Source organism: Condylostylus longicornis, unplaced genomic scaffold (assembly GCF_029603195.1).
Source record: "Condylostylus longicornis isolate FDR11 unplaced genomic scaffold, ASM2960319v2 ptg000024l, whole genome shotgun sequence".
Taxonomy (NCBI): Eukaryota; Metazoa; Arthropoda; class Insecta; order Diptera; family Dolichopodidae; genus Condylostylus; species Condylostylus longicornis.
The window spans coordinates 68419-96177 of NW_026577993.1; the positions used below are offsets into that span (position 1 = coordinate 68419).

The window sequence follows — 27759 nt, forward strand, 5'->3', positions numbered from 1 at the left end:
GACCTACTTATAATTACTAAATTTCAATTTAATTTTGTTGTTCTAATGTTTCAAGCAAAAAACAAAGTTCATTCGTCTTTTCGCTTGAAACATGAAGCTTTAAAAAATAAAAAAAAAAAAAGATGTTGCATTGCAATTTTAATAAAAAAAAAATAAAAAATAATAACTTTAAATGAATAAAAGGTAATTACGAAATAATTATTAGAAAGGTGAATTAAGTGCAACTTGGTTGGGTTGGCACGTGCGTTGTCTTGTTAATATAACACCTCCGCCATTAGGATTCGACTCCCGGCGATTTACAATCTCCTCCGATTGTATAAAAATATTAGGTGACTTTAATTTAAATTTTATAAAAACGAAAGTGAAAATAATGAATAAGACTGTAGTTATAATTAAATCTAATATTAAATTTGTGTTCCAGCTTTTATGATCATTGAATTTCAAGTCTTCGATGTATTTTGTATTATTTATTTGTGTGTAATACAAATCATCTACATGAAATAGATTTGAAATTTTCGCGACAGTTATGTTGCGGCCAATATATGGTGAAATTCTATGATGATATTCTTCTTCGGAATTTTCTAATTGGAAAGTTCCGAGAGAAATTTCACAATTGGTAAATTTTATCAAGTTATTTGCTCTAATCATTATATCACTTTTCTTGCCACAGTTATTATAAAAGGAAGTTCCTTTAAGTTTTCAGTTATTACGATATTTCTTGATATTAGCTTTAATTCTATTAGTAAATTTTGTTTGTAATGGCAAGTCATCAAATTCCTAGTTAGTAAATTTGAAACACATTCACCCTCAATTAGTTAGGGATAAGGTTTATTACTTTCTACATTTTTAAAATTTTTTTTTTACAACTTATAACTTTATTATAATTAGTATCTAGTTCTGAATTATTGTCTTTATTTAGTACTTTAACAATTATATTTCTATAGCAGTTTTCTTTAAGAAAGTTAGGTAGCAAAATTACAAAAACAATAATTGTATCATTAAAAAATACAGAATTTCTTATGAATAATAAAGTTTCTGCGCTTACATTATGGTTACTGATTTCTTTATTTGAAAGTACATCTTTTGGTAAACTTTCTAATCTGTCTAACAATATCATTTCTTTAATATTTTCTATTTGTTTTAATAAAATCTTTATATTCTCACTAATTTCGTTTTTTATCATAAAAAAATTCAATTTCTTTTCAAAAATTTCAATTTCTACTATACAATTACTAAAATTATTAATAGTTTCACTTATATTTCTTTGCACTAAATTTACATGTTTAGTAATTGCTTCGACTTGATCAGATATTTCTTTATTAATTGTAATTTGAGCGTTTAAATTTTCTATAGCTTTTTTGTTGTTAGTATCTATTACCTTAAAATGTTCTTCTATTTCTTCGCCTTCGTCATTATCCATGACTCCTGTAAGAAATCGAAGACCACTTCCAATCAAATTTACTAAACCTCGTTTCGTAACGTGATGGGGAATAATACTATTGAATTCGTCTTTCAAATGGTTAAAATTGTTTAAAGGTGTAGTTGGGATGTCAGTTTTTTCGAGTAATTTGTTTATGTTGAATTCTATTTTAGTTATACTTTCTTCGTATTTTGGTAAATCTATTATATGAAAAAATTTCTTGTAATTGTATATGATCTTCAATTCTTGTTCTTGAAACAAAATGTATCCGTTACCGGACACCAATTCCGTAATTTCTATAGATAATTTTAGTGGACATGGACATAACAAGAGTAATAAAAGGATGATTGCTGAAAAAAAAGAAGGGAAATCTTAATGATTTTGGAATTTATACTTCTTTTTAAATTGATTGCTGTAGTGAGGATGAACTTCTTTATTAATTTTATAATGATCTTCGCCAGCCTGCACCGTTTCCACTTTCTTATGATATGGCTGCATTTTGGTCACTCTATTCAATTTTAGATAGCCAGATGACTTTCCGAAGTTCCTCCTTTTGTTTAAGGAATTTATGGTTTTTTTTTCAATTTGTTTTAAACGATTATGAATTTTCGAGTATTCTTCTGCGGAAATTTTTCCGTTAAGGAATTCTATTGGCCTTTTACCGGTCGAACTATAAATTGTATCATTGTACACTCGCATGCTTTTTATAAATGGGTCTTCGCCTGAGGGTAATCTCTGCTCTTTTTCGATAACCCCTAAAATTCTAAGGTGTTCATTTAGCGTGTTATGAAACCTCTCGATGTCAGCATTACTACTATGATTGTTGGGAATAGTAAAATGAACATCTATTTCTTCGTTCTCTAAATAATTTTTAAAATTAAGACTGTCAAATCCCTTTTCTTTTTCTCTGTCTGTGACAATTTTTCCGAGTTTTCCGAATGAAGCTATATATTGCATTAAACCGTTTTAAAGCGGGATAACGTTTGCATGCTTAGTAAATTTATCTATAAAGGTTAAAAAAGGATTTCCTTTACTTTGAAACTAGATGTCCATATGAACTATTTGTAAAGGCCTACAGGGTGTCTCAGTTATTTTAAACGGTAATCTTAAAGGATTTCTTTCATATTTCGCGCTATTGCAAATGTGACAACAGTTAATTATTTTTTGTATTTCCTCTGTCATTTTAGGGAAATAATATCTTTGTTTTAAATTTAAATAGACGTCGTTAATACCACGGTGGTTAGTTTGTCGGTGCTGATCTAAAATAAACTCTTGGACTTCATTACGATATACAAAGTCGTCCACCAAGCGAGAACATTTTTTTAATTTTAAAAGTTTATTTCTACAGAAATGTTTCAGATATGTGTTTTGGAATATGGTGTAAATCTTTATATTATCAAACATGACACCTACAGTTCCCTTGTGTAGAATATGTTCTCTAAAAATGTTAATAAAATATTCTTCGTCAGGGTTTGTATAAAAGATAGTTTTTCTTGTTCTTCCATAAAACTTTTCTATTTTAATTTTTGTAGTTGGCCCTGTTTTAAAAATTAATTGAGTTTTATAAAGATTAATTGGACCTTCTGATATTGGGATATGTTCAATTTTATCTTCGTTAGCAGAATGTATTGTTGCATTATTTGACCATGTATCGGCGTGTTCTATACATCATTTGTGTTGATATGGATTCGAGAAAGGACATCTGCGACCTTATTCTCTTTTCCAGAAAGATATTCTATGTCGAAATTAAATTCTTCCAATTTGATTTTCCATCTTTGCAATTTGGAGTTGGGCTCCCTTAAATTATGGAGCCACTGCAAAGGCTTACAGTCGGTTCTGATTGTAAATTTCCGACCAAACAGATAAGGGCGAAAATACTTTCTTGCCTATACTATAGCATGCAGTTCTTTTTCTATAGTCGAAAATTTTCACTCATGTTCATTGAGGGTTCTTAAGGCATAACAAAGTGGGTGGTTGTCCTGAGAAAGGACGACCCCAAGTGTGAAATTGCAAGCGTCGGTTGTCAAAATAAACTTTTTGAGTAATCAGAATATGCTAAAATAGGATCAGTAGAAATTAATAATTTTAAATTATTGAACGCATTTTGATATTCTATGTTCTTAATATCAATATGTATTCCTTTCTTTAAACAACTGGTTATCGGTTTTGGCAAAATTTTAATAAATTTAAACAGTAAAATTCAACTTCAATCATTTCAAATAATTAATCATAGAGGAAAAAAGAGCTTATAACAGATTGTGCCAATATATGAAAGTAGGCTGTAGCAAATATATAATTTTATGTTTTATTGTTTTGATACGAAATCAAAAGACGTTTTTTTATTTTTATTTATTCTAAATTTTATTTTGATTTATTAAAACAGTTTTACAATCTTTTTAATTTCTCAAAATTCAATTAATCACAAGTTACACTTTGAACAAAAACAAGATTCATTTTTTAACAGAATGATCTTTTACTTTTTACTTCCTAAAACGAACTGTACTTTTTATAATTTCATGATTAATAATTTTGATTCTTACTTAAACTTATTTCTAAAACGACAAACGTTACAACGACAAACGTTTTACAACAACAAATATCACGTTCGCCATTGACCTACTTATAATTACTAAATTTCAATTTAATTTTGTTGTTCTAATGTTTCAAGCAAAAAACAAAGTTCATTCGTCTTTTCGCTTGAAACATGAAGCTTTAAAAAATAAAAAAAAAAAAAGATGTTGCATTGCAATTTTAATAAAAAAAAAATAAAAAATAATAACTTTAAATGAATAAAAGGTAATTACGAAATAATTATTAGAAAGGTGAATTAAGTGCAACTTGGTTGGGTTGGCACGTGCGTTGTCTTGTTAATATAACACCTCCGCCATTAGGATTCGACTCCCGGCGATTTACAATCTCCTCCGATTGTATAAAAATATTAGGTGACTTTAATTTAAATTTTATAAAAACGAAAGTGAAAATAATGAATAAGACTGTAGTTATAATTAAATCTAATATTAAATTTGTGTTCCAGCTTTTATGATCATTGAATTTCAAGTCTTCGATGTATTTTGTATTATTTATTTGTGTGTAATACAAATCATCTACATGAAATAGATTTGAAATTTTCGCGACAGTTATGTTGCGGCCAATATATGGTGAAATTCTATGATGATATTCTTCTTCGGAATTTTCTAATTGGAAAGTTCCGAGAGAAATTTCACAATTGGTAAATTTTATCAAGTTATTTGCTCTAATCATTATATCACTTTTCTTGCCACAGTTATTATAAAAGGAAGTTCCTTTAAGTTTTCAGTTATTACGATATTTCTTGATATTAGCTTTAATTCTATTAGTAAATTTTGTTTGTAATGGCAAGTCATCAAATTCCTAGTTAGTAAATTTGAAACACATTCACCCTCAATTAGTTAGGGATAAGGTTTATTACTTTCTACATTTTTAAAATTTTTTTTTTACAACTTATAACTTTATTATAATTAGTATCTAGTTCTGAATTATTGTCTTTATTTAGTACTTTAACAATTATATTTCTATAGCAGTTTTCTTTAAGAAAGTTAGGTAGCAAAATTACAAAAACAATAATTGTATCATTAAAAAATACAGAATTTCTTATGAATAATAAAGTTTCTGCGCTTACATTATGGTTACTGATTTCTTTATTTGAAAGTACATCTTTTGGTAAACTTTCTAATCTGTCTAACAATATCATTTCTTTAATATTTTCTATTTGTTTTAATAAAATCTTTATATTCTCACTAATTTCGTTTTTTATCATAAAAAAATTCAATTTCTTTTCAAAAATTTCAATTTCTACTATACAATTACTAAAATTATTAATAGTTTCACTTATATTTCTTTGCACTAAATTTACATGTTTAGTAATTGCTTCGACTTGATCAGATATTTCTTTATTAATTGTAATTTGAGCGTTTAAATTTTCTATAGCTTTTTTGTTGTTAGTATCTATTACCTTAAAATGTTCTTCTATTTCTTCGCCTTCGTCATTATCCATGACTCCTGTAAGAAATCGAAGACCACTTCCAATCAAATTTACTAAACCTCGTTTCGTAACGTGATGGGGAATAATACTATTGAATTCGTCTTTCAAATGGTTAAAATTGTTTAAAGGTGTAGTTGGGTTGTCAGTTTTTTCGAGTAATTTGTTTATGTTGAATTCTATTTTAGTTATACTTTCTTCGTATTTTGGTAAATCTATTATATGAAAAAATTTCTTGTAATTGTATATGATCTTCAATTCTTGTTCTTGAAACAAAATGTATCCGTTACCGGACACCAATTCCGTAATTTCTATAGATAATTTTAGTGGACATGGACATAACAAGAGTAATAAAAGGATGATTGCTGAAAAAAAAGAAGGGAAATCTTAATGATTTTGGAATTTATACTTCTTTTTAAATTGATTGCTGTAGTGAGGATGAACTTCTTTATTAATTTTATAATGATCTTCGCCAGCCTGCACCGTTTCCACTTTCTTATGATATGGCTGCATTTTGGTCACTCTATTCAATTTTAGATAGCCAGATGACTTTCCGAAGTTCCTCCTTTTGTTTAAGGAATTTATGGTTTTTTTTTCAATTTGTTTTAAACGATTATGAATTTTCGAGTATTCTTCTGCGGAAATTTTTCCGTTAAGGAATTCTATTGGCCTTTTACCGGTCGAACTATAAATTGTATCATTGTACACTCGCATGCTTTTTATAAATGGGTCTTCGCCTGAGGGTAATCTCTGCTCTTTTTCGATAACCCCTAAAATTCTAAGGTGTTCATTTAGCGTGTTATGAAACCTCTCGATGTCAGCATTACTACTATGATTGTTGGGAATAGTAAAATGAACATCTATTTCTTCGTTCTCTAAATAATTTTTAAAATTAAGACTGTCAAATCCCTTTTCTTTTTCTCTGTCTGTGACAATTTTTCCGAGTTTTCCGAATGAAGCTATATATTGCATTAAACCGTTTTAAAGCGGGATAACGTTTGCATGCTTAGTAAATTTATCTATAAAGGTTAAAAAAGGATTTCCTTTACTTTGAAACTAGATGTCCATATGAACTATTTGTAAAGGCCTACAGGGTGTCTCAGTTATTTTAAACGGTAATCTTAAAGGATTTCTTTCATATTTCGCGCTATTGCAAATGTGACAACAGTTAATTATTTTTTGTATTTCCTCTGTCATTTTAGGGAAATAATATCTTTGTTTTAAATTTAAATAGACGTCGTTAATACCACGGTGGTTAGTTTGTCGGTGCTGATCTAAAATAAACTCTTGGACTTCATTACGATATACAAAGTCGTCCACCAAGCGAGAACATTTTTTTAATTTTAAAAGTTTATTTCTACAGAAATGTTTCAGATATGTGTTTTGGAATATGGTGTAAATCTTTATATTATCAAACATGACACCTACAGTTCCCTTGTGTAGAATATGTTCTCTAAAAATGTTAATAAAATATTCTTCGTCAGGGTTTGTATAAAAGATAGTTTTTCTTGTTCTTCCATAAAACTTTTCTATTTTAATTTTTGTAGTTGGCCCTGTTTTAAAAATTAATTGAGTTTTATAAAGATTAATTGGACCTTCTGATATTGGGATATGTTCAATTTTATCTTCGTTAGCAGAATGTATTGTTGCATTATTTGACCATGTATCGGCGTGTTCTATACATCATTTGTGTTGATATGGATTCGAGAAAGGACATCTGCGACCTTATTCTCTTTTCCAGAAAGATATTCTATGTCGAAATTAAATTCTTCCAATTTGATTTTCCATCTTTGCAATTTGGAGTTGGGCTCCCTTAAATTATGGAGCCACTGCAAAGGCTTACAGTCGGTTCTGATTGTAAATTTCCGACCAAACAGATAAGGGCGAAAATACTTTCTTGCCCATACTATAGCATGCAGTTCTTTTTCTATAGTCGAAAATTTTCACTCATGTTCATTGAGGGTTCTTAAGGCATAACAAAGTGGGTGGTTGTCCTGAGAAAGGACGACCCCAAGTGTGAAATTGCAAGCGTCGGTTGTCAAAATAAACTTTTTGAGTAATCAGAATATGCTAAAATAGGATCAGTAGAAATTAATAATTTTAAATTATTGAACGCATTTTGATATTCTATGTTCTTAATATCAATATGTATTCCTTTCTTTAAACAACTGGTTATCGGTTTTGGCAAAATTTTAATAAATTTACGATAGTATCCGATAAGACCTAAGAACGATTTTATTTCTTTTTGTGTTCTTGGAATCGGAAATTGGTTTATGGCATCTAATTTGTTGGGATTTGGCTTAATACCATTAAGTTGTTACAATATGGCCCAAAAATTCTGTCTCCTATTTCATGAACTCGCTTTTATTTAACTGAATTTTCAAATTAGCACTAAATAGCATCTTTGTAAAATTTTATGTAAAGTATCAAAGTGTTCCTCTTTACTAGTGATAAATGCAATAATATCGTCTAAATAGACATAACAGCTTTTGCCGATGAAATCTTTTAAAACAGAATTCATCAGCCTTTGGAAAGTGGCAGGAGCGTTTTTGAGACCAAACGGCATCCTGACAAATTCAAAATGGCCATTGTTCGTACTAAAAGTTGTTTTTTTATATCGTCTTCGGCTACCTCTATTTGGTGAAAACCTTTCGCCAAATCTACAGTAGTGAAATACATTGATCTACCCAATTTGTCTAAAATATCCTTCTATGTTTGGGATAGGATATTTATCGTCAATTGTGATATTGTTTAATTTACCATAATCGATCACGACTCTCCATTTTTGTTTGCCCGATACGTCTTGTTTCTTTGGGACGACCCATAATGGCGCGGAATAAGGAGAATCACTATGTCTGATAATACCTTGTTTTAACATGTCATGAATTTTATCGTTATCTTCTTGACGATGTACTTCGGGGTACCAATAAGATTTTGTACAAATGATTCACTCATGCTTAATAGCATGAGTGAATGTAAGATCGTCGCTGTTATAATATGCATTGAATATAAATAATATAATCTAGTACAATTCTAGTACTATTTCATGTACTGTACATAATATTAAGTCTGTTATATGAATAAATAGAATAAAGTCTTTAGTCTTGATATACCTACCAAACCTGTAGTTTAAAATCATAACATGGTGTCAGAAGTTAAAAAGTAAAACTTAAAAAAAAAAAAAAAATAAAAAAAAAAAATAAAAATAAAAAGGCCAAAATAATAAAAGTAATGTCTAAATCGGAAGATTTGAAAAATTTAGAAAAACAAAGTAATAATTTACAAATAAATAAAAATTCAAGAAAAATTAGTGAATTTAAACTAAATAATAATACTCATATGGATTTTCCATCCACAAATTTGTCAGACACGTGCAAATGTTGGATTCTACAATTTCAAATATTCTTGACTGCTTCAGATTTAAATGGGAAATCTGATACTAGAAAAGTAGCAATGTTTTTACACTCTCTAGGACCAGATGCCATTCCAGTATTTAATTCATTTGGTTTAAATTTGGAAACAACAAAATATGACGAAATAGTCAAAAAATTTGATGAATATTGTTCACCGAAGAAAAATATTGCTATGGAAATACATAAATTTTTCACGCGGACGCAGCAACCGGGTGAAACTGTAACTGAATTCATTACAAATTTAAAAAATTTAAGCAAATCTTGTGAGCTACGAAGTTTACAAAATGATATAGTAAAGAATATATTCATTTGTGGGCTTAATATTGGACATCAGAAAATACGCGATAAACTATTGCAGGATGGTAATATTACTTGTGATAAAGCATTGGAAATTGCAGTTTTAATGGAGCATACAAAAAGCCAGGTCAAGCAGTTGGAAAATAGTTCAACTTTAAATATATCAAAACTTACAAAAAAGCCATATAGGTCTACAGCACAACCACAATACTACAAAACTACAAATTCGAACAATTATTATAAAAAAGGTAATTTCAACGGTTCTTCAAAGTCACATGAAAGTCAGCAACGATATGGTGAAAATGCAGAAACAAGAAAAAATTGTCAAAGATGTGGTCAAAAACATACTCATAAGTGTCCATCAGAGGGAGTGAAATGCAGGAAATGTGGTAAACTAAATCATTTTGCTATGATGTGTAAAAGTAAGTTACAAGTAAAAATTTTATCCAAAGAAGAAAATTCACAATTATTTTTAGGTTCATTATACTTAAATTTTGTTTCAAATAAATTAAATAATTTATGGACAGAAAAAATATTTATTAATAACAAATTTGTTGAATGTTTATTGGACACAGGTGCTCAAGCTAATATTTTACCTTTGAATATTATCGAAATTTTGAAATTAAATAAAAAACTAATTGAAAAGACTAATCAAAAAATTATTTCTTTTACGGGTGAAAATATTAAAATATTAGGAAAATGTAAATTAAGTTGCAAAATAGCTAAAAATAAACATTCAATTGAATTTTATATAGTAGAAAAACAAAATTGCTTACCAATTATTGGTTTAAAAACATGTATTGAACTAAATTTAATTAAAAAAGTATACACAATTAATGAGAAAATGCATAGTAAAAAGCATATTGTTTTAAATAGATTTGTTGATGTTTTCTCAGGTTTAGGTAGGTTGCCAGAAAAAGTTCATTTAAAAATAAATCCAAACGTAAAACCAAAAATAGATTCACCACGAAAAGTTCCTTTCAAACTTCTGGACAGATATCAAGCTGAATTAGAAAGAATGGAAAATCTTAAAGTTATAACAAAAGTTTCTGAACCAACAGAATGGGTAAATTCAGTAGTTCTAGTAGAAAAACCCAATAAAACTCTAAGAGTTTGTTTAGATCCTAGAAATCTAAATGAAGCAATAATGCGTCCACATTTTGAAATACCAAACTTCGATTATATAAGGTCAAAATTAGCAGGTTCGAAATACTTCAGTTTATTAGATGCAAATTCTGGTTTTTGGATGTTAGAATTAGATAAAGAAAGTTCCTTTTTATGTACTTTTAATACTCCATTTGGAAGGTATAGATTTTTAAGGTTGCCATATGGTATAAATGCCGCATCTGAAATCTTTCATGGATATATGATTCGCTTATTTAGTGATATGCCGAATTTATTAATTTATATTGACGATTTTCTAGTTTATGGTTCAAACAAAGAAGAACACGATAAAACTCTTAATAAATTATTAGAACGGGCAAAATTTTTAGGATTAAAATTTAATAAAGAAAAATGTAAAATTTGTACTACTAGTATTAAATATTTAGGTCATATTTTTTCATCGCATGGTATTTCATCAGATCCAACCAAAATTGATGCGATAAAAAATATGTCGACTCCTAAATGTGTGAAGGATCTCCAAAGGTAAAAAGGTTTTTTAGGCATGGTAAATTACCTTGGTCCCTATATAAAAAATTTGTCAATTGAGACTTCTAATTTTATCGTTATTGAAAAAAGAAACTGTTTGGAACTGGAATAGTTCACATGAAAGTGAATTTAATAAAATTAAAAGTTTATTATGTAATTCTCCAATTCTGGTTTATTTTGATCCAAAAAAGGCTCTTACACTTTCAGTAGACTCGTCAAAAGACGGAATGGGTGCAGTTTTAATGCATGATAAAAATGCAATTGCTTATGCTTCAACAACTTTGAATGACGCACAAAAGAATTATTCCCAAATAGAAAAAGAATTGTTAGCAATCAAAAATGGTTGGCCTGAAAGAAGTAGTTTAGCTCATGTAGAAGCTCAAACATATTTTCATTTTAGAGGTGAAATTTCAATAAATAATAATTTATTGTTTAAAAATAACAGCTTGATAATTCCCAAAAAATTAAGAAAAAGTATTTTAAATATAATTCATGAAGGTCATTTTGGTATAGAAAAGTGTTTAAATCAGGCTAGAAATATTGTTTTTTGGCCTAATATGAAAAACGATATAAAAAATGTAGTTTTTTCTTGTAAATATTGTCAGAAATATCGTCAATCAAATGCAAAAGAACCTTTAACAACACATCCAAATTCTGATTTACCATGGGAAAAAATAGGTATAGATTTATTCTCTTTCAATAATGATACTTACTTAATAGTGGTAGATTATTATTCAAAATTTATAGAAATAGCTAATTTACATAAAAATTATACTGCAAAAAATGTCATTCTACACTTAAAGTCTATTTTTGCTAGGCATGGAATCTGAAAAATATTAATTTCAGACAATGGACCTCCATTTAATTCAGTTGAATTTAAAAATTTTTTAAATAATTGGGATGTAAAATGTATAACGTCTAATCCTCATTACCCTAGGTCAAATGGTCTTGTTGAAAGAAGTATCAAAACAATTAAAAATATTTTAATTAAATGTTCAGAAAGTGGTACAGATCCATATTTAGGACTCCTTCAATACCGAAATACAAAAAAGGGTCAATTTGAGTCTCCTGCACAACTCTTAATGTCACGAACTTTACGTTCATTATTAGCAATAAACTTAAAACCAAAAGTTGTCAATCGTAGGCTTCATAAACAAAAAACTGAAAAATATCAGGAAAATATGAAACAATATGAAACAATATGAAACAATGAGCACAGGACATGTTGTAGACACTCCTAGAGAACCTAGTTCTTTCATAATACAGGATTCAGAAAATGAATCACAATATAGACGAAACCGTCAACACATTTTATTTAATGATTCATTAAATTCCCAGTCTATTAAAAATGAAAATGATTCGATTGATACTGCCGAGAATTTTGAGGAAATTTCTAATAATGTTTTAACACCTGGCAACCCTACTAAAGAACAAATATCATCTAATAATGAAAATAAAATATATTATAAAACTAGATATGATAGAAAAGTAAAGCAAACAAATAAATTTGTATCAAATTGAATTTACCTGAAAATATAGCTATTAATATTATACACTTTGCTTAAACATAAATTAAATACATACATAAAATGTACATGAAATACTACTAAAGAACAAATATCATCTAATAATGAAAATAAAATATATTATAAAACTAGATATGGTAGAAAAGTAAAGCAAACAAATAAATTTGTATCAAATTGAATTTACCTGAAAATATAGCTATTAATATTATACACTTTGCTTAAACATAAATTAAATACATACATAAAATGTACATGAACTTTATTTTCATATTTGATATGAATTTTGATAATTAAAAATGTCACATGGATTATATACATATTGTAAAAAGAAACAGGTATAAAAAAAAAAAAAAAAAAAAAAAATTAAGAAAGAGAGATGTTATAATATGCATTGAATATAAATAATATAATCTAGTACAATTCTAGTACTATTACATGTACTGTACATAATATTAAGTCTTTTATATGAATAAATAAAATAAAGTCTTTAGTCTTGATATACCTACCAAACCTGTAGTTTAAAATCATAACAGTCGCCTTCGTGGTAAAAGGCATTATCAAATTTTTTATCAAGTTTAAAAGCTCTTTCTTCGTACTTGCGTCTAAATGACCTCATCTGATTTGATTTTCTGCCAAGAATATTTCCTGGTGAAACAATTGTAATTATTCAGTTGGGAATGGAGTGTAGTAGTCTTTTTCTTCATTTTCGTTGAAGAAAAGTGGAATCACATTGCCGGTGTTTAATTTTAGGGTGTTTTCAACTCCCAGTTCGCGTAAAATATTATTTCCTATGATTCCATAAAACTTGTCATGAAAATCCAATTCAAGGAAATTCATTTTATTGTTGGAATCAAATTCAACAAAAGAATCAATATTAGCTATTATATCGCAAATTGTTGAATTCGTCAAGGTTGTAATGGTCGTCGATTTAATTTTTTTGCGTGTATTGGGTTATATATTCCCGTATTTATAATGCTCATTGACGCACCCGTGTCAATGATGAATATTAAAGGCCTAGTTTTTGATTGTACTTTTATATAAGGATTGTTGTCCGAGGCTTGTAGATGAAAATTTTGAATTCGATTTCTGTTACTAATTCTAGAGTTAGTTGAAGGATCTGCTTCCATCGGTTCATAAAATGGGGTACTGTTATTATTGTTATTATTATTATGATTATTATTACTATTACCATTATTGTTGTTATAAAAACTATTACCGAATCTATTATTATGGTTAGAATTATTATTTCTATTATTAGTATTTCTGTTAAAATTATTGTTAGTATTTCTATTAATTGTTACTATTATTAGGTTGTAAATAACTATTACGACTATGTCGGTTATTAGTTCTATTATTTATTTCTGAAGGATTATAATATGTATAATTTCCTTCATGTAAAATATCTAAAGCCTCTTTAAGAGTTGAAGGGTTTCTACTAAAATTTATCGAACGCATTGGTTCGGGTAATTTATTTTTAAAAATTTCTAACGCAGTTTTTATATTTGCGTCTACATTAAAACTAGAATTAGGTTTTTCTTTTAGTTTATTATTAAGCTTTCTTAAAATGTTTTTGATATTATTGTACAATTCTACACTATTCGACCTAAACGTTACGTCCAGTAGTTCATTATAAATTTGGAGTGAACTTTTCTTTTCTCCAAAATTTTTTAATAAAACTTCGCGTATTTCAGACCAAGTCTTAGCATTGTTATTTATTTCTATTATTGCCCTAGAACTATTAGTTAATTAACTTTTAATTCTACTAAACAAAATATTTTGACTACTTATATCATATTTAATTATTGCTGGTATATTTAATTCTACTAGTTCTATAAAATTGTTTAAATCATTACCTTTCCCTTCGAATTCCGGTAACCTTTCGATGTACCTTTCGTTAAGGGATCGATCTGCAATGTGATTGTTAGTTCTTGTTCAACAGACATTTCGACAGCTTCCTCTTCTTCTTCTTGAATTTTCTAGTAAAATCTGTCTATTTTCTTTTTTTCTCTACGTAACTTTTCGTAAGTGTAACTTTTGTTGAATGTTATTCTTTAATGCGTCATTAAAAGATTTTAAAATTTAAGTGTAAAAAAATTTTCACAATTTTAATTGAACTAATTTTTTATTATTACACTTTTAGAGTTTTTATTTTTCTAAACAAATTTATTTAACATAAATTTTTATTTATTACACTCGTGTAATGTTTTTACAAAATTGTCAATTTAAACTTTTATTGTTATTACACTTGACGCATCCTACTGAATGCGCCAATTTTATGTTTTACTGTTTTGATACGAAATTAAAAGACGTTTTTTTATTTTTATTTATTCTAAATTTTATTTTGATTTATTAAAACAGTTTTACGATCTTTTTAATTTCTCAAAATTCAATTAATCACAAGTTACACTTTGAACAAAAACAAGATTCATTTTTTAACAGAATGATCTTTTACTTTTTACTTCCTAAAACGAACTGTACTTTTTATAATTACATGATTAATAATTTTGATTCTTACTTAAACTTATTTCTAAAACGACAAACGTTACAAAGACAAACGTTTTACAACAACAAGTATCACGTTTGCCATTGACCTACTTATAATTACGAAATTTTAATTTAATTTTGTTGCTTTCAAATTTACTTACTAACTTAATGCGTTCTAATGTTTCAAGCAAAAAACAAAGTTCATTCGTCTTTTCGCTTGAAACATGAAGCTTTTAAAAACAAAAAAAAAACAGATGTTACATTGCAATTTTAATAAAAAAAAAAATAAAAAATAATAACTTTAAATGAAAAAGTAGTTACGAAATAATTATTGGGAAGGTGAATTAAGTGCAACTTGGTTGGGTTGTGTTGTTACTAATTATTAATAAACATAATTACAATATTTTTGGAGATATTTAAAAAAATCTTTTGGGAAACTTTAAACGTGTTTTCTGGCTAAACTAGAAGAGATAAACGATTGTAAGTATTTTTCGTGATCACTGGGATTCCACAGACTCTGCCAATATATGATAATAGGTTGTAGCAAAAATATTTTGGAGCTATTTATTGTCTTCCAGGAAAATTCATTAACATGACTGATGATATGCTAATATATCTTAGTACAGGAGACTGTGCTTTAGTATGTAATGGTTTAAATAATGATGGAACGCAGATCTACAATTCTTAAGTTCTAAAGAGATAACATTTAATTCAAATGATTATGATATAACAAATTATGTACTATAAATTATGTTAATAAAAATATATAAATGCATTAAATAAGAAATAAGAAATTAAAAAAATAAATAATAAAAAAGAAATCAAAAAAATATATAAATGCAATTTGTTTTGTTATAATTTTTATGATAAATAACTAACCCCCTTCCCATAGAATTATTACATTCTTCAGAAATAAACAAAAGTAAATTAAAAAGAAATTATCTTTCAATATCTTGTTTATTGAAAAAATGAGTAAAAGAGAGGTTGTTGAGGATTTGCTTAAGCCTGCGAGAAGAAATTTTCCAAGACGAAAAGTAGTCATTGAAGGTATTGATGATCTGTGGTTAGCTGATTTAATTGAAATGGGAACTTATGCTAGAGAAAATGATGGTTACAAATTTCTATTAAATTTGATTGATACCTTCTCAAAATATGTATGGGCTATCCCAATAAAGAATAAAACTTCAAATAGCGTCATGCAATGCAATCAATTTTTAAACATTCCAAACGTCAACCAAAAAATTTTCAAATAGATGATGGACAGGAGTTCTTCAACAAGATTTTTAAAAATTTAATGATGAAGTATCAAATAAATCATTACTCACCATTTAGCTGATTGAAAGCCTCAATCGTGGAACGCTTTAATCGAACTTTAAAAGAAAAAAGGTGGAAAGAGTTCAGCTTCAATGGAAATTACAAATGGATAGACATAATAAGGAAATTAGCCAGCCAATACAATAATACAAAACATCGAACCATTCAAAGAAAACCTGCTGATGTAAACAAAAATAATGTTAAAGAGCTGTTGTCAAGTGCATATAATCATATTAAAATTTCACCACCAACAAAATTTAAAGTTGGTGACTCAGTTCGCTTAAGCAAATACAAACATGTTTTCGAGAAAGCAAACCCCATTACATACTTATTAGAAGATTATGAAGAACAACCCATTGAAGATGGTTCCTATGAACATGAGTTACTGAAATCAAAGCAAATTATATTTATTTAAATTATAAATATTGTAAAAGATAAAGGTGACCAAGTATTTGTGAAATGGCTTGGTTTTCCATCAAATCATAATTCTTGGATAAATAAAACAGATGTAATTTAATTTTGACTTCTTTTATTTGAATCATATTTTCAGATAACGCAATGATAATTTTTTTATTTAAGATATTTCCATATGTAATCTTGCTTTACTTTACGTAAATCTAATATAGTATCTGCTGAAGATTGATAGTCCTTATTAAAAGCGGTATATGTTTCCAATTCACCGCTACTTGTAAGTCCTTTACCATAAGTTATGGCATACTCTTCACAATTAATTTTTAATGTTTTTTGTTGAAAATTGCAATCATATGAACATTGTATTTTAATATCATCATCCTCTCCGTAATCTAATCTAAAATGTCTGCAGAATACGTGCGTACTTTGTATTAATCCACCGATAGCAAGATCTGTTGCAATTAAATCTTTCTTAAAAGCTTCGATTGCTTCTGCTACTGTTACATATTGCGGAACTGAATCAGCTTTTAAATAATTATCCGGCTCAAAAGATGTATTAGTTGTTGTTTTTTCTGTTGTTGTTGTTGCTATTGTTTCTGTTATAGCTCCAGTATCAGGCACATGCTTAAGAAATGGCACTGATAGATTTACTTTTATAGTTTCATTACGAGTATTAGGTAGAACTATATCGAAATCAGCACTTCCGTAAGCTGACTCATCTAATCTTTTATTGGGGGTATGTGCAGAATAAATTGTAATTGTTAGAAAACTCAATATATAAAATAATTTCATGTTGCTTATGAAAAATTTTTCATGTGCGGCTAATGATAATGATGTTTACGCTTTTAACTTTAATGTACGCATGTTTTAACTTTAAATTTTAAGATCTTCCTTCAACATCTACTTTAATTAATCATAATTTTTCTTCAATTGCTCTCTTTTATGTGCTTTTTTGATTTTTTCTTTGCTTCTACTATTTCCAGGAGAAAGACAGTCGATGGGCATTATTAAAAATTATTGGTATGCAACTAAGTATTAATGAGTATGAACCATTAAAAACATCAGGATATATCAGACTTCCAGCAAAAATAGAAAATAAAAAAGCCTGTATCAATATGAAAAATTTTGATATAATTACAGTTTTAAATGGGCAATAATATCAGCATTACAACCAGCTAAACAGCATACATCAATACCTGGAACATATAAAATAAATAATATTAACGAATCAAAAATAAAACTAAATCATGGTTTGGTTCCGGTGATAAATTTTGATGAGATAGAATTTAAAATCAAATTTACACAATTTAACACATTTGAAGAGCAAAATAAACAATTAGCTTTAACGTTTTTGGATTGGAAAATAATGAAATAGTAGGACCTTATTATTTAACCAAAAATGAAAAGAAACATCATATTAATTTACTCTTCATTGAAAATGGAGAAAAATGCCATTTCGTATTATTTTTCAGTAATTTATGTAAATATAAAGCTCGAAAACATATACATATGTAACAGCTGTTTATAACATTTTTAAAAATCTGCAAACGTTATAATCCATAAAAATGAATGTAATATGGTTGTTACTATTTTGCCAACGAAAGATGATAATATTTTAAAATTTAAAAACTTTCAGCAACAAATGGAAACGCCTTTTGTGATATATGCGGATAGTGAAAGCTTATTAAAACCCATTTCAACATGTCAACCAAATGGACAAACATCATACAACAAATATACAGGAACATATTCCAGCTGCGTTCTCCTACTTTATAATGTGCTCGTTTGACACATCTTTAAATAAATTTGTAGAATGTGTTGGCCTAACTTATGCAGATGATTTTATTAAAAGGTTAGTAAATAATTATTATATTTCAGATAACATATTTTTAATTTTTAACTTCTTACTGATTAATAGAAGACTGTTCATATATATGTTTGAAATATTTCCAGCGTATAAAACTAATGAAGAAAATGACACTAGATGAGGAACTATCACAGTTAACGGAAGCCATCTGTCACATTTTTGGTAAGGATTTGAATTTTAGCGATAGAGTAAGAGTCCATTTTAGTAGTAAATATCGAGGACCAGCTCACTCTGATTGTAATATTTTATTTAGGAAACCTTCATATTTCCCCATGTTTTTCCATAATTTTTCTGGGTATGATTGTTATACTCTATTTAAATCAGGAGAAGTATATACATATCTCAAACTAAGAAGATTACACTTCCCAAAGAAAACTGTGCTTTCAATATTAGATTTTTGGATAACTTTCGTTTCATGGTAGCTAGCTTAGATAGCCTTGCCAAGGATATAGATAAAAGTAATATGAAAAATATTTTAAATTGTTTTGGTGATAAATCCGATCTAATGATCAGAAAAGGTGCTTTTCCCTATGAATATTTAATAGTCGGGAAAAAATACAAGAAGATTTACCACCACAAAAAGAATTTTTTAAAACAATGACGAACAGCTCTTGTTCCAATGAATATTACCAAAATGCGATTACCGTGTGGATTACCTTCACTTTTCGAAATTTGTCTGATTATCTTGAGTTGTACTTAAAAACAGATGTTTTATTATTAGCGAATGTTAAAAATTTTAGAAAAATATGTAGAAAAATCTACAATTTAAATCCGGCTAATTTTTACACTGCTCCAGATCTTTCATGGCAAGCGATGATTAAATACACCGAGATAGAGTAAGAGCTATTTATAGGTATCAACATGTATAATTTTGTAAGGTCAGGAATACGGGGAGGTGTTAGCCAATGTTCTTTGCGTCATTCTGTAGGCAATAACAAATATGTAAATGAAAAATCAATTCCAACGATATTTCCAAATACATCATTTATCAAGATGCAAAAAATTTGTACGGTTGAGCTATGTCTCAAAATATCCCATATAAAGATTTGAAGAAGATTGATAACCCAATTGATGTTTCATTAATATCTGATAACTCAGATATCGGTTATATCTTAGAAGTAGATTTAGATTATGCCAAGGATCTTCATGATCTTCATAATGACTTACCCTTTTGTCCTGAAATTAGTACACCTCCAAATGGAAAAACAAAAAAATTATTAACTAATTTAAACAATAAAAAAAATTATGTAATACACTATAGAAATCTTAAGCAGTGTCTTAAAAATGGATTAATTTTGGAAAATGTACAGAGTTTTAAAATTCCAACAGGGTAATTAGTTGAAGAAATGCATTGATTTAAATACTACATATAGAACAAATATTCAAAATTATTTTGAAAAAAACTTTTTCAAATTATTGAATAATTCCGTGTTTAGTAAAACCATGGAAAATGTTGATAACAGAAGAGTAGTGTATATTGCTGATTCATGGGAAAGCAAAAGAAGACACTTAGGACTCAGAGCTCTAATAGCAAGACCTAATTTTTATAGAGTTTCAATTTTTAAATCTAATCCAGCAGCAGTAGAATTAAATAAAACAAAAGCAAATTACAATAAACCAATCTATATAGTTTTTGCAATTTTAGATCAATCGAAAATTTTAATTTATAACTTTCACTATAATGTTATGAAACCAAGGTTTCAAAGTAATTTAGTGCTTAATTATATAGACACAGTTTTATTTACACAATCACTAGAGATAACCCATATTTAACAGATTATTTTGACATTTTCCACAAGTAAATAAAAAAGTATTAGGTCTACTTAAAGATGAAATGAGTAGAAAAATTATAGCTGAATTTATAGGTTTAAAGTCGAAAATGAAACTCTACAAAATTAAAATATTAAAAAAGCGAAAGGAGTTAGGAGGTATATAGTTAATGATTTAAAGTTAGAAGATTACCAATCTGCTTTACTAAATAATTTTATAATATATAGAAATATGAAGGTTTTCACATCCAACCTAAACACTATTTATACTCAAAATCTTAATAAGGTAGCTTTAAGTAATGCAGATGAAAAAAGAAATATTTTAAGTGATAAAGCAAATACATATGCTTGGAGGCATTGTGCTTTAGAAAATTAACTGTAGAAATTATTTTATAAAAAATGTATTAAATATGAAATATAAATCACATAAGATTGTTGAAAAATATTGCATTGTGTTTTGTCATAAATCTTTTTGTTTTCAGATGAAGCAATTACACCGCGTAAACTTTAACAAAAAAAAAAGCTCTTCATAAATTAAATAGTCTAAACCTAACCTTTTGTTTTCAGGAGGCAATATTTTTCAGTGTTACCAATATTTTGGAGTTTTCAGTGTTACCAATATTTTTAAAAAATAATTCTAAACTGTATTATCAATATTAAAAACTAATTCTACTCGTAACGTGGTGCTGTGTTATCAATGTTTAAATTGTTATCAATGTTAAAATAATTCTAAACCCACCTTTCAAGCTTTAAGAACTTTTTTAATTTTAAAACGATTTTAAATTAAAAAAGTTTTAAAGTCTTTTTTGAAAAACTTACAACATTAACCGAGACAACAACCCCTCTACAAATTTTGCATACTTCATTTTAAATATTGCATACTTCATTCTAGATATTAATTACTTCAATCAATATTTAAAATAAAAAAATATTTCTTTCTTACAATTTTACCTACTTTTAACCGAGACAACAACTCCTCTACAAATATTGCATACTTCATTTTAAATGTTGAAAAACTAATTCACGCTCGTAACGTGGCGCTGTGTTATAAATACGACTAATTCTACTCGTAACGTGGCACTCTACTATCAATCATACTTCAGAATGCTTACTTCCATTTTCATCATTGATTACGCTTAGGGTCACACTCCCGCTTACTTTTACATTAAACAACAACCACAAGTGTTATCCTAAACGTCCAATAAGGATATAAACATGATCAGCGCTTAATCCGGGTTACGTTGGTTAGGAAGCGCGCGGGCGGTAAATCCAGAAGCGTCTGACCTAAAATAGGCGGCTCCCTGGTCTGCGTCTGATCCCTGAGAGACGGCAATTTTTGAATCCTGGCAGTAGGTATAAAATGCAGAATTTAATCAATTGTGCAATGGACGCAACAAATGGATTTAGTATCCCAGGTGGTTATTCAACAACGTTCGAGAATTCACCCTCTTCGGAGTTCGGCTCTACGGATTCTGAGAAGAGCCATTTATTGCATTTGATTGATCCGGTCGTCGTGTATTAGAATAAAAATAAAGATGTTTTATTATCATAAATTAAAAGTCTCTATTTACAATTTTATATTAGTTTATATCAACCACTCAGGAACCTGTGTCTTTATACAAGCACTTTACAGTTCTGAATGACTTATGCGGATACTATTATACATTAGAATTGATTCTTATTTCTACATTACTTTTTAGCACTTTTCCAAAAAATTTAAAAAAAAAATGCCTATTAGTTTCACTCTGTCCGTCCGTCCATCCGTCCGTCCGTCCGTTCGTCCGTGTATCCGTGTGTTTGTTTACAAAACTTCTACACCCTTGAAGATAGAAACCTGAAATTTTATATGTTCATAGATCTTTACTAGAAACTAATTCCCGTAGAACATAATTTTCACATATCTCCCCGCCTCTAAAAGGTATTCCCCCTTAAAACCCTAAAAATTCAATTTTTAACTACTTAGTGTAGTAGAATCATATGCATTTTTCAAATTTTACAAACGCAAAAAAGCAGTAGTGTTTTTCTTCTAGACCTCAGGTTGAGGGAGCTTGAAATTTTAGCAGCTTTTGGGCATTAACAAATAATTTATTTCGTTACAAGAAAATTTTTTTCCATCTCCACCCACTCTCAAGTTATCGCCTCTTGAAATTTGAATTTTTGACGCCTTATATTTTCGAAACCCTAAGCTTGTTCAAATTTCAATAAACGCAAAAAGCTAACGGTAAATTCCATGACATTAAAATATATAATTATTTTTCTTAACTCACGCAATTAATTCTTAAAATTGAAAAGAGCAATTATGTTAACACCTTTTCAAATTAATTTTTGTTTTACTTCAAAGACTGTATAAATCGCTCGTCCTAAATATATGCAATCCTAGAAATAGTTTCATATATAAATGAAAATAATTTCAATAGTGTAGTAGGTATACTTGTGGGCGCTAAAAACTGACACACTCTGTTTTTAATTCACCATACATTTTTTTGATTTCATTATACTTATCGTATTTCATATTTTTTTTATTTTATTATTTTGATAAATCTCTTGTTTTCTATACAAACAATTAGAAATTAAATTTGGAGTCTTTATACATCATATTGAATTGGCTCTCAAATAATTTTGAAACAATTAGAATATGTGTAGAGGTTTTTATAAAGAAATTATCAAAAAAAGAAATGATTTTGCTTTTTCTTCTTAACCTTTATGAAGTTAAAGTAAAGAATAATTAGTATAGCTAATAATAGCATTATAACCATAAACAATATCGTAAAATAAAAAATATATATTAAACATTCTACTATTAAATTAATTTTTTTTTATTTTTGTACAATCAAAAATTTCTAAATCCCACACACATATATTGTTTTTCAAAGCAGTATTTTCACTTGTTGAAAGGAAAAGTGCTACAATACAAAATATTGGTTTAACCCAGCCTTATTGTTGTATATTCTTATTGCAATTGGAACACTTAGGATAAGCACAACCGTTGGAAAATAGATAACTGTTGGTTCAAATTACATTTTAAATGTGCTAACCCAAAAATATAAATAAACGTAGGTTAAAATGTAGGTTAAAATAATAATAAAGTTGCAGTTTGATCCGAGTTCTACCATGTAGGTCACAATAATATGTTGCAATATATTTTGTTTATTACACAATTTTGGCAATAGTTCTAAGAAAATATTATAAAGCCGTGACCTATTGTTACGCGATTCAATAAATTTGATTACTGAATGGCTGAATAAAAAATTAAAATTAACACATGCAGAAAAAAGAATGTAAGTTTCTCGGATAGGAGAATCCCAAGCAGACGTGAAGAATAGAATTTATACTGAGTTGAAGTCAATAGAAGGAACATTTTCTGCACGGACAGGGGCCAGAATAATAAGGAAGATTTCAGACCTTCAATCACAGAAATGAATTACTATACATCCCTACATGGAATTTACCTCCAAATGTTAAACTAGCTGATCATAACTTCAACAAATCCCACAAAGTATATAATATTACTGGGAGCTGACATGTCCCGTAAAGTGAGGAGAAGCGGACAAATAATATTGAAATCAAATGTTTCAATAGTACAAAAATCAGTTTTTGATTGAATAGTAATTGACTTCTCCGGATGCACATAAGTAGAACAACTTTATTGATTTAAAAGCATCATTAAAAGATAAACTTGAGAGATTCCGAGTAGTAGAAGAAGTTAAAAAAGAAAGATCGTCATGCGTTACAGACAGAAAAGGATGGAAGTTTTATCGTTAATCTTCCAATTATAGCGTCAGCTGAAGTTTTTGAAAATTCATGCAACATAGCTCTATGAAAATTCATGAATTTGGAGCAAAGTTAATAAAAAGACCAAATTCTGAAGAGAGAATATATTAAGCTCCTAAAGATGAATAACCTCAACATTCGCAAAGTTCACTCCTTTTTGACTCAAAATTAAGAGTGATTTTCGATACTGCTTGCGAATGTCATGAAATTTATTACAGAACGATTGGATGCTTAATGGCCCTAGAATTTAAAAGGATTTATTTGACATCACACCCAACTTTCGGATGTACCGATACGTCATGACGATAGATATCAGACAAATGTATCGGCAAATTAAAGTTGGAAAAAATTTACCTCAACTAAAGTTCTATGGTTCTAATACTAAAGATAAAATAAAATATTATAAACTAGCAACCGTCTCGAGATGTCTTACCCAGTTAAATGCTTAAGAATAGACGAAATATATTTTAACGGTAAGAGTAATCAAAAATTTTTACTTAAGCGACATCATAACAGATACCCATTCATTGAAGGAAGCGGTCGAACTAAGAAGACCATTATTGGGCTTATCAGACACACCATACAAAGAACGGAAAGAAAAACAAAATAACCAAGGAAGAAGAACCTCAACATTAAAACTTTAGGTTTAGTATAGCAGCTGACACATCGATTCACTTTAAAATCAACGGTAAAAAGTAATACCGAAAGGTAAATAAATCGGAAAGTTGTGTCTGGAGTAACTCTGCTTTTCGGCATAAAAACAAGAGTATTAACCCAATATATTAACCAGTCAACTAGCTGTGGTACCTATCAATCATTAATTTCCACAAAGTATAGTGCAAATTAAAGATTGGTTGGGATGATGACAGTTTAACATCAGACAGATAAATTTCAAAGAAGACTTGATGAAAGTAAGCAATATTAAAATAAATAGACAGGTGTTCGGGACTCATTTAAAGATTCTTACCGAGCTGCATGCTTTTACAGCAAGCAATATAATCATAAAGGTATTATCTCTAGTAGGATAAAAGGTATTATCTGGGATGGGTAGTAGGATAGCCTCGGTTCAAGAGAAGAAAGCAGCAAAGCAATGGAATTACGTAAAATCAAAATCCAGCTGACGTATTATTAAAAGGAATATTCCCAAACTTGGAATTATGATTCTGAATTCTGAATTCTGTAATCCCGAGAAACAATAGTCAAATAAAAAATTTATCACCAGGCTACAATGTGGAGAAAAAGGATTGCATTGTTGAGTGGAAATGGAAAGAGGGTCCTGCATATTAAGAAACCATCGTCATTCTTCATACTCTTTCAAAGATTAATAACTGATTTGCTAAGAGCAAAAAACAGGTTTCAAAAACAAATTTTTTAAAAAATGGCTACCTGTGAGTGAACTTAACTTAGTAACGCTAGGAATCATCAAAGGTATTCAACGCAAATATTTAAAAGAAGAAATCACCCAAATAAACAAAAATAAAGTTGAAAAGAGCAACAAGTTAGCGAGCTTATCACCCCTCTTAGATGAAGAAGAAATAATATGAGTTAAAGGAAGGTTAGAGAATACCGCAATTAGCTTTGGTGTAAAACACCCATTGAAGCTGTCAGGAACAAATCTTTTTTTCTACTTTAATACTGGAACTGGAATACTAAAATATTTACGTGTTGGGCCACTAGCTCTTTTGGCAAGCACTCAACAGCGTTTTTGGATAATAATTTATGGGAAGCTAATAAAAAGAACTGCTTTTAACTGTGCCCAATACTCAAAAGGGAAACAAGAAATATTGCAGCAATCGCTGGACAGTTTATCAAAGAGCAGGGTTTAGCTCTTAAACTATTCTAGTCTTCAGACTCACTATTACCTTAGAGGAAAAAGACCTACAAAAAATTCCATAACAGCATTCGTGTGTTTCACAACAAAGATAATTCACATGGAAGTAGCATCTGATCTCACTAACAACGTAACCGCTTGAAAATTTTTTATTGTTTGCAGAGAATTTTGCAAGAAATTATATTGCGAATTATCTTTGTAATTAATAATGCAAAAGACTTTTGTATTTAAGTAATAAGCAGAAAAAATTACAAAGCTTCCTGTCTATTTAAGAGGAAAAAGAAAATTATAAAAATTCGTAGTACAAAAGGAGTGCAATTTCATTTTATACAACACAGGTCTCCCTATTTCGAAGTACTCTGGGATACAGCACTCAAATCAGCAAATTTGCTACAGCATACTTTGACGTCCTTATTATTGACATCCGAAGAATTAAGCACATTCGTTGCGGAGGATGAAGCGATTTTTAACTCCAGACCGTTGACGCCTTTGTCATCAAGTCCAAGCGACTATGCAGCCTTAAATCCATGGAATTTTTTGGTTGAAGAATCGTCGTTGTCAGTACTAAGTCCACAAAATCTTCAAAAAAAAGTGACTCAGTTGTCAAGATTAAAATTAGTTACCAATGCTCTGTAATCTACTTGCTATTAAAATGGCCAGTATGTAGAATAGAAGAGAACGTTGAGAGTGATGATGAATTAGTTCGAGTAGTAACAATGGAGACCGCAATAGGGGTCTTCAAAAGAGAACAAAAATTTATATAACATCGGCATATAATATAACTGAACCCGCTCAGCAAGAGCTCAAGAGCTGCAGGATTTCCGCCCCCCTCCCTCTCTTTGGATGGAAAATCTGCGAAAGGACCTGAAAAAAGAGTAAGGATCTGAAAACACAAGCAAGTAAATCTAAGATTGAAAAATGCAGTTTCAATTGGCACCGAAAAAGGCAAAACAGGTGTGGTTAGAGTTCGTTAGAGAAACCGATTGAATTCCTAAAACCAAGGGAAACTCAAAGAAATGGAAGCACCACTAGAAATGAACAACATTAAAGTGGATAAATCTCCACCAAGAAAAACGGCCCAACTTAAAAAAAAAACTCCGGTAATAGTGATTAAAATAACTGATTACGGGCATTTATTAAGGATCTTCAAAGAGGAAAGTATTGACGTAAAGGTAAACATTATGAACAATGGCCAACTAAAAATTAATGTGGAAAATGAAAATGAATACTTATGAAAATAAATTGACGAGACCTGATACAGTAATGGTCAAAAACCTACATCCATCATGTGAGCTAGAGGATATTAAGTGTGAACTTATCTAAATGGGAACTCAAATACGGATTCAAATGTCATAAATAAAATTAGAGAATAAAAGAAAATGGTGTGCATACTTTAAAAAAGTCGCTCCTTTTCGTGTTGTCCTTCGATTGTACCGAAGACATAAATAAAATATATATTATGTAATAAAAAAGATAATCTTGTAATAAAAAAAAATAATTTTCAGACCAGGTATGCAAACTGCAATGATGCACACCCTGCTAGTTACCGAGGCTGTTTAGGAGTTAAGGAATTTCAAAAAATGATAATAAAGAGATATCGGCCAAATCATGAAAGGACCCCAAGAACGATAAATCTTATACCAAGGTTATATAGATAAAAGACCTAAGTAAGATACCAAAACTTAAGAAATTGACAAAAATACAATCCAAAAACCTGAAGGAATTACTCGTAACAGTTGCATAATGCAAATGATGCAAGACGTTTACAAAGAATTGACTAAACTTCAATGAGAGTAACTACTATGTTGACTACTATGTCAGCAAAATAAAGTACGAATTGGTACATAAAACGCTAATTGCGAACGAATTGGGGTTTTTTCTTATAGCTAAATATATCTATGTATATCTGCTATCAAAAACACACTTGGGGAATGATTTGGATGAGCTGGGTTATAGATGCTTGAGGGAAACTAACTCTGGAAAAAGAT

General features: G+C 28.8%; 1 protein-coding gene across 1 annotated transcript; it reads left to right on the forward strand.

Annotated features, from left to right (window-relative positions):
* Positions 1–19843: 19843 nt before the first annotated feature.
* Positions 19844–26407, forward strand: LOC129607001 (uncharacterized). Its single transcript, XM_055517684.1, has 2 exons — positions 19844–19981; positions 26045–26407. The coding sequence occupies exons 1-2, from the start codon at positions 19844–19846 to the stop codon at positions 26405–26407; spliced, it is 501 nt and encodes a 166-aa protein (XP_055373659.1).
* The last annotated feature ends 1352 nt before the right edge of the window (positions 26408–27759 follow it).